The following is a 14,892-nucleotide window of genomic DNA, read 5'->3' as shown; positions in this document are numbered from 1 at the left end:
TATATATATATAGTTGACCATAAAACTTTAAATATAAGAAGATGGTCAGGGTTGCGGTCCAAAAAGAGCAAATAGTTTTTAACTAGGTTATGTCAGTCATTTCACCCCACTTTGCAGGGCTTCATCGGGTCTAAAAGATACAAAAAACAACTAAAACATTACAACTATAAGATTCAATAAGGTAAATTAAGGTAGGATACATATTATGTAAAAATTGAGTGATAAGAAAATTATATATAAATAAAAGGAAGGAAGACATAAAATAATATTAATACAAAATAAACAATGATATGAATAAAAAATTGTAACTATTGTAAGAATAAAAATTAAAAATTACAAATTATATACAGTTAAAAAAAAATAACAGAAAAGTAGATATGGGGAACACACTAACAGACGAATAATGAAGAAGAAAGTTGAGATTAAATGAAGGTCTTGAAAGAATAAATATAAATAAAATTAATAATGACGATATTAAATGATGATAAATGAGCAAAGAACATTTGAGATTTTTATAACTTTATTACATAAATACAAATAAATAAATAAATAGTTCTTAATTTATTTTGCAGCTTTTGTTGATAATATGTACAATTCTTTAATAATAGGCATTTGAAAAACCTCAAATAAAATGACAATACGTGACAAGGAGACTATAAAAATATTTGAATTTTTTCGTCCAATACATCGAGATCAAGCCAACCTTTGCTTTGAACATATGATTAGGTGATTACTTCTTGAAAAAATAATCACTAAAACTTTATTGACCAAAAATCATAAAAACTACAGTAGAACAGAATGACATGACAATGTAAGGCAGAAATGAGCATATGATGGTGAAATCAACTTTAAAAAAGTATAGTAAACCTTGATATGAATTATCTCAATTCATGCTTAAAAATTACCTATTCATATATTCATATAAGTCTTAAAGGTAGTATTCCTTCCAATCCATATTAAGGGAAATTTAAAAAAAATTCATTTCTTTTAAAATTCTGCCACATGAATTGAATTTCTGATTGTTGAATCATATTATAACATCTAATTCATCTGTTCATTATATAGGATGGAATGGGATGTTTCAGATTTGATAATGCTGATTGATGTACCCCATCAGCTCTAGAAACTTCAACTGTCTTTGGTGCTGTTAACTTCTCTAGTTCTATCGCTCGTCCGTGTATTGCGTCTATGACATGTGCTGTATGACACCCACTGCTGTCGCTCTTGCCATTCTTGAGTGCACTGACCCCTGCCATCATGAGAGCAAGCATTGAGGTCATCATTGCCTTTCCAGACAGAGCGGCTAAGGCTGCCATTCCTACCGCAGCCATTGATCCAGTGGCCCATAATGCTGCTCCTCCATAGCCTTTCCTACGACCTATTTTCAAACAAACAATTTCATTTACTATGTTATATTTACTTATGTAACACTTGTAGTTCATATTTTAATCATTTATTGTCTGAGGATTTTGACTTTTTACTTATTAAATGTTATAAAGTATTAGCAAAAACTTCTTAGTTGATAAAATAGTGATTTAAAGTTTTGTATGATTTACACTTTCTAAATATTTAAAATCAGCTTTGTTTAATATATTAATTAATATATATTAATTAAAAATGAGTCATAATTTGGAAAATGGAACTTATTGATAGATAGCATAGGTATAAGCTATTCTGATCTGAAACATTCTCATACCTCTTCTTTAATCAAAGTAGTATTTGATATCTCTGATTTTATATATTTTATTCCCAGGACTAAATGTATCTGTGATTCAAATTTTTTTATTTGCGATTTACATATAATTAAATTAAAAATTTACCAAATAAGGATAGAAAAAACTGACAGAATATTCCTTATTTTAATAAGGATAGCTTAGTTGATTGTTTTATGAATAAGCATTTAATTTAACAAGATTAATTGAGGAATTTGCTAGTGACAATAAAAGAAAAGAGTTTTCGCTTTTCTTACAAATGAAACTTCTAACTGCCATTTGTGTGTGTGTTTATATATGCAGTAAGTAAATATGATTGTTTAAGAAAGTAATACTTCAAAATATTATCAACCTATTGAAGTCATTTGAAATAGTATTGATTGTATTGTCTCCTTATTATAGCCATTACTGTATTACTATACTTTTGAAAACTGAGCTTAACCCTTGTTAATGTCCTTAAAGGGATGTACTTTAATGATTTATAAATAAATATAAAAATTTAACAAAAGTTATTGTTTGTTTTTCAACCTTGAAAATGATGTAAGTGGTACCAACAATAATCTTATCATTTGTGTTGATTTGTTACATCTTAAAATTATAAATAGGAAAACTTGTTTTTGAATTAAGATATTGTGCCTGAAAAGATATCCAATCTATTGTTAGTAACGCTATAAATAATGAATGAATTTGCCAATAATAATGAATGAATATTGTGCCAATGGATCCTAATAATTCTTTGAATTTCTTATTTTAGAAAAAACTAGAAACTATATATAAATATTGTAAATAAGGATACCTGTTTCTTGGAACCCTAAATTTGTCAAGATATGGTCAGAAATCGATCTGGCTTGATGAATTGTTGATTGGTCCAGCACCTTTACACTGAGTGTAATGCTTGACAGATAATTGGTAACTGAAGAGGACAGAAAGCTGTCGAGATCATGGTTACTGTAATTGCTTTCATTCATGGCCCTCAGCAATTCGGGTGATGAAATACTGCTCAAGTTGTGGCTGAGGAACACACCAGGAAGCAGCTGGTAGTTACCCTTGTTACTGACTGCGGCCACCAATCCAATCAAGTCCAGTTTTAGACAATTCATTGAGAAAGATTTAGAGCAGATCGCCTGTAAGAAATGTGATTATTAATTATATGAACAACATTTTATGTAAAATCTATTTTATGCTGAGTTTATTTGAATTTAGATTAAACGATACACTCACTGCCGAAAAATGTAACTTATTACAATACAGAAAACAAGTTAATCCTGTCCTACTTGCTTTCACGTACATTAAGAAGGCTAAAAATATTTTTGTAATCTGTGATTATAAGTTATATTGAAGTTAATATTTGTATTTCCTTCTCATTATAATTATTATTTTATTTTTGACATATTTGCACAAAATTTATAATCATGATATTGAGTAAAGTAATCAATTTTAGATAAATAAATTAATAAAATAATAAATAAATACTATCTATGTAAAACAAAAAATGTTTAACCAAATATTTCTACATTACATTGAAAATATATGATAGCATTTGGGCCTTTTATATTATAGGTAATATTTATATTTTATATTATATTATAGCCATTTTCAAATTCATTTTAAGTGTGATGACAGGTCAACGTTTTCAAGCCACCACAAATACTTGCAAAGAAAAATCTCTAAGAATACTATATTTGCATGTAAAAATTTCTCTTGTTCCTTATGAGGTGATTTTAGTAAATTTTTCAAAATTGTAAATACCAAATTCGCTCTGATAAGACTACCAAACAATTTTTTTTCAAATTAAATTATGAGATATGTTTTGGCACTACAGTCCATAAATAAACACGTTTTTTCAGTTTTTTATAAGGTGCCACTGATACCACAATCATAGGCAGGCAATAAGTTGCTTGGACATCGATAATAACTACTCCGAGAAGTGGACATCTCAAAGGTTGTCAGATCATGTGGTTGAGGGTATAAAAATTAAATTGGAGCGATTTGATAGACAGCATGATTGCAATTAAAGATAGTATAAAATATTAATATTATATATACTTTTTTATATTTACTTCAATTTTAAACTCCCTGGAATCTTTGTTTAAAATTGGTAGTAAATATTAAATAACTTAATCCTTCCTTCCCCCTCTGTTCTCCCAAAAAATTACAAAATATAATATATCTAGGCATAGAAAATAGATTATAAATTTTCCATGATTGAGAAGTGTTTCTTAATATGAATGGTTAAACTACTGCTGAAATCAAACTTATCACTTCTTGTGATACTTTGCTTTAATCCAAACTGTTGAACTGAGGTCCCTAACTTGATATAAGGATAGGAATTTCTAAAAAGTTGTTGAATATGTTAAATCAAAATATAATATGTAAACGAAAGCTTCAGAATTTATTTTCCATTTAAATTTATTCAAAACAAAATCAACAGCTCAGATCTATTGAATCCTAGGAATAATCTATTGAATCCATTGGATTAAGGGTGGATGCAGGGAAAAGTATGTTCTCCAACAAAATATGAAGAATTTACTTTTGTTTAAATCAGTACTAGTAGATGTTTTTATTAACAAAAGAGTGTTTTTTTGTTATAGGAGAAATTACTTTTTCACAATTTTGTTTTATATTCCTGGAAAAAAAGTGAGGTGAGAAACCTCAGATTTAAGTTCAGCTACAACATATACAAATTTCCAAGAGAAACCCCCAATGGCTTTAAAAATTTCATATAAAAATTTTCTGTGCTCGTTATGACACGATTTTTGGAATTTAAAATCTTTATGATTGATCCAACTGGAGGAGATATATAGTCAGATTTTACAAAATATATTTTTGGTAGTCTCAAGACTGGAAGAAGTTTACAAACTCACCACTAATTAAGTACATTTGTTTTGTCTAGTCATTCTTTATGTATTTGAACATATATATCATTTTTTCTATAACACATCACTCCTAGACTCTAATGATACATTAATTATTTTATTAATGTGTCATAATAATGCTGATATAATCTTGCAATTAAAAAGTTATAATTTAAAACACTATTTTAGGGGCTATCTCGATATATCATATCGAAAATTATTCAATTCTAGAAGAAAGAAAGAAGTTGCTGTTATAGTTAACTCACCGCCCTGATGGTGGCGATTTGGTCAGAATGAGCACTGGCGGCTACAACGATGGCTAAAGAGAGGAACCAGAACATTCTGAGGCCACAGAAGACTGAGTAATGGAGCCTCCAGATCCTAAGGCCTGGATATATAGCTGCCCGGGCTAACCCTCTGTCTTTCGATTCGTCATGGAAGCGCTTTCCTTCGAGTCTCTGATTCAGAATAAATTTACTTTCGATTTTGGGTTTTAGGTAAACAAAATAAGTCACTCCTTAGGTAATAAGGAGAAACAATGCTATTTTTAACTTTTTTTAACAGCAATTTTAAATTTACCCACTTCCAAACTGCTAGGCAGCTTGTCTGATTGTTGTTTGATAACCATTTGAATAAGAAGTTATCTATATTCCTAAGGTTTTTTATGATATAAGAATTTATGATTCATTGAAATTGTTTGTAAAAAATATTAATGATTGAAAACAATATATTGGAAAATATTGAACGTAAAGAGATTTATTAAGGCTCATTCTTTTGAAGCTCCCTAAATATTTTATAATTATAATTTTCTCAGGAACAGTAGTTTTAATGAATTTGCCTAAAAATATAGACAAAATGTAACAACGGCTAACAAAAAGAATAGTGTAATAACAACACAATGGAATGTGTTGACGAAGAACAAGCAGGTTTTAGGAAGGGATTTTCGACAGTGGACCACAGTCAGATTGTAAACCTAATCATCGAGAAAGCAATTAAATATAAGATAATAACAGAGCTTTATATGGAGATGACAGCATTTATTATGACTGAAAAGAAAGGACGAAGCTTTGATATTGAGAGGGGTGTGCGACAGGGTGATCCCCTATCCCCAATTTTGTTTGTTCTTTTATTGGAGATGGTGTTCTGGCGTCTTGGATGGGATGAAGTAGGCATCAAAATAAATGGAAAATGGCTGAGCAACCTACATTTTGCAGATGATATTGTGCTCTTTACAAAAGGCATGGAACAACTGAGGAAACTGATGAAGCGGCTTCTGGTATTCTGTGAAAAGGTTGGTCTCTATCCGAACTACCAGAAGACGAAACTTATGACAAATGGCGTAAAAGAGGAGTGTGAAATTAACAACCATAAGTTGGCATATGTTGAAGAATATATTTATCTGGGTCAGTTTATATCATTCACGGATTGAGGAGCAAAAGAGGTCCAGAGGAGATTAGCACTCGGTTGGAAAAAGTTTTGGTCCCTTAGGCATATAATGAAGGGGAAAACAAGTATTGACCTTAAAAGGCATGTCTTCGATAGTTGCATTAGCCCAGTGGTCACTTATGGATGCCAAGCGTGGTCACTGACTATAGCTCAGGAGAGGAAATTACAGGTGTGGCAAAATAATATTGGAAGAAGCATTGTGAACGTGAGGAAAAGAGATCGAATAAAAAATGCTTGGATCCAGAAAGAAGCAGGACTCACTGACGATGACATGATTGAGTAAGTGGTAATGGGCAGGGCATCTCCTTCGAAGCGAACATGACAGATGGTCAAAAATTGTCACAGAATGGACTCCATACGACCTTCAAAGAAGAAGAGGACGTCAAAAGAAAAGATGGATCGATATGTTCAAGAGGATAGGGGGAACCCTATGGTGGAGAGCTATGGGGCAGGGATGTCTGCAAGAAAAAAGGGAAAGAACTCGCCTCCCAATAGGGCTGGTCACCCCAGGAAGTGCTGACTATTACTCCCCAAAGAGAAGGCCTATGCAGGAAAGGATACAGAAGAGGAGAGAGGGAGGAAGAAGAGAAAATTGATAGAATTTAATGTTTTGTCAACTATTATATTTATAAATTTATTTATTTTTTCTCTATTTTCTTTAAATGTTTATATTATATTTTGTAATGATTTAATTTAATTGCATAAATAAAAGGCTATTTTCATTTCATTTCATTCATAGACAAAATGTTGTCCCTGGTTATTTGGAAAAAAATATGAGTGTTTGAAAAATTGTATCACGGAAAATATTGAACGTAAGGAGTTCTATTAGGAGTCAAATATTAGAAAATTTATTGTACTTAAAAAAAAAAAAGGAATTTTCATATAGTAAGTAGTTTTCAAGATATTGAGCATGGAATGAAAAAATAGCGAAAAATTCATTTTACTTCGTCAATAAAATGAACTCCAGATGTTGCTGCTTGAAATAGTTCAATATTTACTTTTTAAGAACATGTGCTGTTTACGTTACTGTGTTCAGGGAAAAAAATTACCTTCAACAGAAAATGCGCGTTAGCTGTTGAAAAAATATAAGAGACATATGAGAAGATGGTTGGGAGTGCGGTAAGAAAATAACTCAAACAAGTTGAAAAAAACTTATTTGATAGTGCCAACGTTTCGGCCGGAATTTCTAGCCTTCATCATGGCTAAGAAAAAAGAACAAGATCACAACCAATGGATAAAAAAAAACTTTTTTTTCATTACATATTTATATTGATCCTCAACCACCTTCTCCTGAAATATATTATCTACAGTCAACTATCTTCTCATAATAATGAGACTTGATAATCAAGAAGTAGTTATAAACGAGGGTGTTTTATTAAACCAATTAACAAAGTTTTACTGTATTTTATTTTATGTAATTATTCATTTAGATAATTCTTAATCCAAGAAATAAATAAATTAACTGGAGAAATGGCCCGAATGAAGCACCCAAGAGTGAAAAGGATCCATCCAAGCATTACATTGCAATTGCACGGATCATCAGCTCCTCTCCAACCTTGAAAGGATGCTTTTCATTTCATTGAATGATCTTCACAGGAGGAGGTTCCGGCGCATTGGAAATTGAAGAAGACATAAAATGGATCATGGGATGGTAAACAAAGTTCTAAGTATGTGATGTGCGTGTTTTCAGTAATAGACGATTTATATTAAATCAATTTGTTTTATATATTTTCTATTTGAGTGCGGTAAAACAAATCAGAAATAATTCAGTCTCCTCTTAGCTCTGACATAACTACCCTTATTTACTCGTAAAACCTTCACCCACGAGTCTCGTGTAAGATGAAGTTGGTTCCTTCTACCCCTTAATTCTTTCCTTTTTCATTTTCCCTTACATACGCTATTTACATATATTCATAAATCTGTGTTACTTCCAGTTTTACTACTTACCCATTTGGTTTAGCTAGCTTGATATTATATCTCCCTACCTTGTTATTTTTACTTATCTGTTTTTATGACATTCATCATACCTTGTATATCGTTAACTTTTATTAAATTGTGTTAATTTGTTGTTTCATTGTGCTAATTTTAATTTTTCATTATTTAATTCGTTAATCTTATTTTTCAGGTCAGTGATAATTTAGAATAAAGTGATAACCTTGAATCATGGATAGTGGTAAAATCTTAAATGCCTAATTTCTTGATGAAGGGGCGGGAAAGAATACTGAAGCTAATGGTGGATTAAAAGTAATTTCTACTACAATTACAATCATTGCACTTTGAAATTCTAGAAATAAAACTACAATTAATGATAACTGTAATCGGCCATTACAACTACCTTTTATTCTTTTGTAATCGTAGTGCTGTTCAGCAATTACAACTACTTGTTCATGCGAAGTAGTTGTAATCGCTAATTACTATAATTGTAATTGTAATAATTTTTTTCAAACATTGAAGCCAATACATCCCACAAAGAAAGTCCACTGTTGTCAACCATTGAGAATTGTTAATTATTCCTTGAAAATTTAAAGTTCTGGATATAATATTCTGTGTAGATTTATGTTGAATTATATTGAATTATTACTGTTATGTTATACAGTATAAGGGTAATATTATTTAACATTTTTTCCTGAAAAATAAAGTATTTTGAAGGTAACACTGTAATTGTAAGATAGCATAGGGCTCAGATTATTACCGACAGAACTGTACGGCTTAAACAGGAGGTTAGTGGATGGTTTACAGCGGTATAGTTGGGAATAAGCTAATCAAAAATTTTCTGTAAACGTTTTTATTGCAGAAGTTAGTTTAAATGAGGAGTCATTTTATAAATTAGGTTTATAGCTTAATAAGTTTCTCTTGGTTGAATTTTTCTTTCAAATTGGTTAAATATATATTTTTGTTTGTATTTAGAACAATATCGCCATAGAATATGGATATTGAAAGAATATTGTAAAAAAAAAAAATGAATACATCTAAAGGCATTTTAGTCCTCGAGAAGTTTATATCTAATTTAGTTTTTCTTTTTCTTCTTCTTCTGGCATGACAGAACGTGGAGGTACATCACTTCAGAAGTACATCGCGCGTTTCTTGACGAGGTTTTCATAGGGTGGGTTTTCGTCACTCCCCCTCCCTTTTTTGTGATCCGCCCATTGGCTAATGGGCCTCACGAATGCCCGGGGGGAGGCTGTGATTGAGTATTGTGTAATTATATGCTTGAAAAAATCCCAGGTCGGGCCGGGCTCGAAGTCACACAACCTCGGATTGCCGCCCTGCTACCGTCGCAATTTAGTTTTAGTTTACAAAAAAAAAAAATCAAAACAAAAAGGTTTTAAATTAAAAACATGCGACCGTGGTTGGCGTGGTGTTTGGAATATCTTAAAATGCAGTATATTTTCTTATTGGAAACGTAGTAAATTCTTATTACTTAGTGAAAGTGCTGTAACCACATATAATTTACTACAATTTTACTAAGCAAATGGCAGTTACTGTATTTTAACACTGCTAATGAAAGTAATTCAAATACTCTTCGATAGTGTATAGTAAAATTGGGCAATATTATATAGAAGAGAATGGTTTATAGAACAGTTACGTGTAAATTGTCCAAATGTATCAAAATAGTACTTAGTATGAATTTGCTAGTGACTGGAAGAAGTGGAAAGTTGGCGAAGAAAAAAAACTGAGGGAATTCCGATTTCCTCAACCTAGGGCTTTCTCTAAAACAAAGAAGAATAAATCGGCCTACAAATTATTAATTGGTTTTTTGTTTCAACAAAGGGGTATTTGAGATCTCCCTGGTAATTTTAACCGGTGTTACACGGACCGTAGGGCCGCGAGAACCTTAGGTTGGGCCCCGGAAGTGTCCAACTCATATATTTGTAAATTCCCTAATTACGAGTGCCAGCTGAAAGAATTTAACAGACAAATGTACAATATAAGTGACTTAAACCTAATTTTTAAACAATCTAATTTTCCGAGGACTCCCCTTTTCCCCAAGACATGAGTTGAGATGGGCCACACATTTTCCGGATATGTGGTACACAGACTTTTATAGGTTGGGATTGGGATCCACTAAGCTAGAAATAGAAAAGAAAATGAATTACTAATGTTTAGCTACAATGCTCTGACTTGTAATAGTTGTATGCATTACAACTGGTATGCTACGTTTTTAAATTTCTCCTTGGAAAAGTTTTAGAAAAATTGGTATGTAAAAATGCAGTAATTAGTTACTTATTTTACTAAGCAATATAATTGATTAATTTAAAAACATTTTAAAAAAATAAGGATTAGGTGGATGATAAAAGTAAGTTTATAACTTATAATTTCTAGTGAGGGCAGGTGTATAACTTCTGAGAACGTTATATTTCAAACCACTCTCAGGTTGGATACTGCGTTTTGAATTTGCTAATTGAAAATTAAATGAATTAGGTGTTATCGATGAGAACAAAAATGAGTTCTTACTGTTTTTATGATTTGTGTCAATAAAAATTTATCAAAAGGAGATTTGATATCAAGCACTATTTTTCAGCGTATTATTTTTTCTTTTTTCTGGTCTCTGGATTGTCCTTGTCCATCTGTATTTGAACCTGACAAAAATTTAATTTGTTTTGTGATTTAAAGAAAAATAATTTCTATAGGTTCATAAAGAAAGTGAGGGCCCATAAGAAATGTATTAGAGAGTGACAGGGGATGGAAAAGTGGCTGAAACTTTTGAACCGTAGTAGAGGGGTCTTCTATTGAAAATTCCATCACGCTTGAAAAACTAAAAAAAAGAAAAGAAATTAAAACCAAGACAATGGGTAAAATTCTGACATAGATTCTACTTTACATTTTCTTTGAGGTTTGTATCTCATGATCAGTTAAACTATTTCAACTAGAAACGAAAAGTATTTTAACCATCTTCTCTTTAAATACATTTGTTTATTGCTTGAAGATCTTGTAATATCGCTCCCTTGCAAGTAAAGTAAGTAGCTGGATATATATTCTTTAAAGTAAATTAAATAAAAAGATTTGTTAAGTGACGGGTAGGCTAAAGCTACGTGCTTGAAGAGTGTTCTCACCCAAAAATCACATTTTCAAAATAAAAAGTTTAAAAAAAAAACGATTAAATTATGTCCTTTCAAAATGAAACCTTGAAAACATTAAAGTTGTTTTTGCAGGTGAATTTTAATTACAATGGGACAAATTATCCATCCCTCCAATCATTGGATAATCCGAAAGTTGTGATTTTCGAGTATACTTTGATTAACTTACATTGTGGTACAACATTATTTAAAGACATTATTATATATTCAAAAATTTCTTATGAACAAAATTTTGGGCCGTTAGTTTTCCAAAAATGTTTAAGAAAAGGGCGTATTTCTTATGAAATTGAAATGAAACCTGCCATTCCCGCCCTCCATGGGCCTTACCTATTAGTACAAGAGTCCAAGAGGAGAAAAAATGCAGTTATTTCATTCCAATGTTTGATTACTTTAATGAAAAATATGTATAATTACTTGTCGAAATTGATGAGTCTGCCAAGTATAGGTAGGGGAATAAAAAATGGCCGCTGTTTCAAAACGTTAAAAATAATTATTTTTTTATTTGGAGCTCTATATCTTGACAACTACCAACAATAGAAAATCTAAGAGAGTATCATTTAAAGTAGAGTAAGTTTGTTTAAATGTAAGCCCTAATTAAGCTATTTACGTTCAACAGTTCTCGAGATATAGCTTTTCAAAAATCAACATTTCATTAAAATGTTGTACTAACGAACTGAAATATCAGTAGTTAGTTTATTTTGAGAAATCTCAAATATCTCTCAATATCTCAAGAACTATGTGACGTACAGGTGTCTATTAGCACTCAAATTAAAGATAGTTTGAGGAGCTATAAAGTAGTTTATGATATTTATTTTCGTAGGAGTAGTAGTTTTCATGAAATTTGCTAAAATAAATTGATTTATAGTTGTTTGAACAAATTTTCATTTGCCAAATTTATATTCATATGTGAATATCATAAAAGCTACTACCCCTATGAAGATAAGTGTCACACCCTACTTTATAGTAAGTTAAATTTCCTTTATTTTGAGTGTTGGTTTACATATGTGCCTCTTATGGGTCTAGAGATATATTTTTAAAAAATCCAACATTTTATACGAACAACTAGAAATTAACATTTTGTGAGTTTATTTCGTCCAATATCATAAAAACTACTAGTCCTACAAAGATAAACATTATTAACTATTTTATAGTCAATTTAACTAGCTTTAATTTGAGTGCTGGCAGACATCTGTACGTCAAATGGTTTCTGAAATGAAGTTTTTCATAAATCAAACTTATTGTCCGAACAACTTTAAATCAAGTTATTTTAGCAAATATCTTGAAAACTACTATTCCTATGGAGGTAAAGGTAATTAACCACTTTATAGTACATTAAACTAGCTTTAATTTGATTGCTAATAGACATCTGTACGTCAGATAGTTCCTGAGATATAGATTTCTCAAAATAAATTAACTAACTACTGATATTTCAGTGCATTTTTATGAAATGTTGCTTTTTAAAAGGCTATATCTCGAGAACTACTGGATGTAAATAGCTCTATTCGGACTAATATTCCAGCAAATTTACTCTTCTTTAAGTAATGTTCTTTTAGATTTTCTAGTGTTGTTGGTAGTTTTTAAGAATGAATAATTAATGTTTTGAAACAGCCACTCCCACCCTCCATGCCTTATCTATCTTTGACTTAGTCAAACTTCAAAATTTTTGGGTGAATCGAAAAATAATTTTTTTCTAAACATTTTGTCCAGTCTAAACCAGTAAAATGTTTGTATATATTCAAATACCCATTAATTTAGGAAATCTTGGCTTAACTAGAACTTCATGATTTGCTTCTTAACTAGGCAGATCCTGTGGTTGGGTTTTTTTAGGGGGGAGGAAAAGAGTTAGGGGGTGAAAGACCATCAGGATGGCCACAAAATTGTGTATACATGAAGACCTGGTCGGGATTATATCATGTATTTTATTTGGTAATTCTTAATGTTTGTATACAATCTTCCTCTGAGGTGTGAACCATTTTTAATTTATATGGCATATTTCTGAGGGAAAATGGGAAGTTAGTCGTCTCATCTTGTGCCAGTAGGTATTGACACTATATCTTTGTTATTAATAATCTAATGACAAATAATACAGTAAGAAATAATTTAAAACTATTTTTACTCTGAACAAGATTCCATCAAAATTTAGCGAGTTTTTTTGTTAGGACCTGGTCAAACCAAGGCACCGATTCCGCTTTTTATTGCTTAACTAAACATTTTTACTTGATTCAATATTGAAAAAAACATTTTTTTGAAGTTACTCAAGAATACTGTTGCTATAGTATGTTTTAAACTCAAAATAGCGGTATCGATTGATTTTCACTTACCCATATATGGAATATATAACCGGCGAAATGCCTAAAAGAGTCATGGAAGAAGAAATTCATTGTCCAAGAAGAGTCGGACGGCCCAAGCTCTGGTGGATTGATAGCATGGTACAAGACCAGATCTCGTGTGTCTTGGAGTCCGAAATTGGAAAGCAACAGCACAAAGCCGAGCCGAATGGCGGAGGCCAGGACCCATCGCAGGGTTGTAGCGCCTACTGATAGATAGATAGATATATGGAATATATCAATATATACCTATGTATGGAATATATAGGGAAAAGTATTGCGATCGTGCAAAATTTCGAATTCGAGTTTTCGACGAATATAGATCTTTTGAGGTCGCCTTCGTTCAAAATACCTTATGCTGCGAAATAGTCTGTGTGTCTATTTGTGAAGAGTCTAGCTCAACTAGGAATGTCGTAAGAAACTGAAGTTACATATTTAAAATAGGTAGATCCCTTGAATGTGACAGTTAATTTTTCGCTAAAATCTGTTGAAGAAAATTAGTATTATTATTTAATATGTAAATGCTACTGTAAATAAAAGAGTAGATGCCAACATTGCTTCGGACAACGGGACAACCGTGTTCACTTTGTTTGGAGTCAGTTGGCGGTTGGCGTCCGTTTAAGCAACACACTCTTTCTATTTTGTTATAGTACAAGAGTCCAAGAGGAGAAAAAAGGAAGATGTCTCACCCCAATTTTTGATTACTTTAATGAAAACTATGCATAATTAATAGTCAAAATTGATGAGTCTACCAAGTATAGGTTGGGGGAATAAAAAATGGCGGCTGTTTGAAAGCGATAAAAAAATTTAATTTTTCATTCGGAACTCTATCTTAAAAAGTAGGTGCAACACAAGAAAACCTAAGAGAACTTCATTTAAAGATGAGCAAATGTGCTAAAATATTAGCCATAAAAGAGTTATTTACGTTAAATAGTTCTCAAGATATAGCTTTTTAAAAAGCAACATTTCATAAAAATGTTGTACGGAACGTAATGAAAGATCAGCAATAAGTGAATTTATTTTGAAAAACCTATATCTCAAAACCATTAGACGTACAGATGTCTATTAGCACTCAAATTAAAGCTAGTTTAATGAGCTATAAAGTAGTTTATCTTCGTAGGAGTAATAGTTTTCATGAAATTTGCTAATATAAATTGATTTATAGTTGTTCGGACAAGTTTTTTTTGCTAGATTTATATTCATATGTTAATATAATAAAGACTACTACCCCTACGAAGATAAGTGTTATAAACTACTTTATAGTAAGTTAAATTTTAAGTGTTGGCAGACATATGTGCGTCTTATGGATCTAGAGATTTATCTAGAAAAATCTAATATTTTTTTATGAACAACTAGAAATTAACATTTTGTGAGTTTATTTTGTCAAAAACTACTAGTCCTACAAAGATAAACATTATTAACTATTTAATAAATAACTCAAATACTATCCAATTATAGTCTCAAAACTTTATTT

At 31.0% G+C, this 14,892-nt stretch overlaps 3 protein-coding genes across 4 annotated transcripts in view; 2 read left to right on the top strand and 1 right to left on the bottom strand.

Annotated features, from left to right (window-relative positions):
* Window positions 1–2,220, top strand: part of LOC106683248 (ELMO domain-containing protein 3) — a 17,497-nt gene extending 15,277 nt beyond the window's left edge. The window contains exon 8 of one of the 2 annotated variants that reach the window (XM_014424603.3): window positions 1,086–2,220. The gene's annotated coding sequence lies outside the window, so the exon portion shown is untranslated. Of the gene's footprint in view, window positions 1–1,065 lie in introns of both variants that reach the window. The other variant, XM_014424605.3, reaches the window with a different exon arrangement.
* The window catches only part of LOC106683250 (uncharacterized), a 168,789-nt gene continuing 154,869 nt past the window's right edge, over window positions 973–14,892 (bottom strand). The window contains exons 2-3 of the mRNA XM_024358357.2: window positions 2,509–2,836; window positions 973–1,378 (exon numbers count right to left, since the gene is read on the bottom strand). Of these exons, the coding sequence (XP_024214125.1) occupies window positions 1,047–1,378; window positions 2,509–2,812 (636 nt within the window). The 5' untranslated portion in view covers window positions 2,813–2,836 and the 3' untranslated portion in view covers window positions 973–1,046. The remainder of the gene's footprint in view (window positions 1,379–2,508; window positions 2,837–14,892) is intronic.
* LOC106683247 (protein Skeletor, isoforms B/C) overlaps window positions 8,139–14,892 on the top strand; it is a gene marked incomplete in the record, with an annotated part of 168,897 nt that continues 162,143 nt past the window's right edge. The window contains 1 exon segment of the mRNA XM_024358354.2: window positions 8,139–8,252.

The sequence above is a fragment of the Halyomorpha halys genome, unplaced genomic scaffold (genome assembly GCF_000696795.3).
Source record: "Halyomorpha halys isolate HHAL.00 unplaced genomic scaffold, Hhal_1.1 Scaffold474.1, whole genome shotgun sequence".
Taxonomy (NCBI): domain Eukaryota; kingdom Metazoa; phylum Arthropoda; class Insecta; order Hemiptera; family Pentatomidae; genus Halyomorpha; species Halyomorpha halys.
Note: the sequence above shows the minus strand (reverse complement) of the source record. Positions and strands in the feature narration are given on the sequence as shown.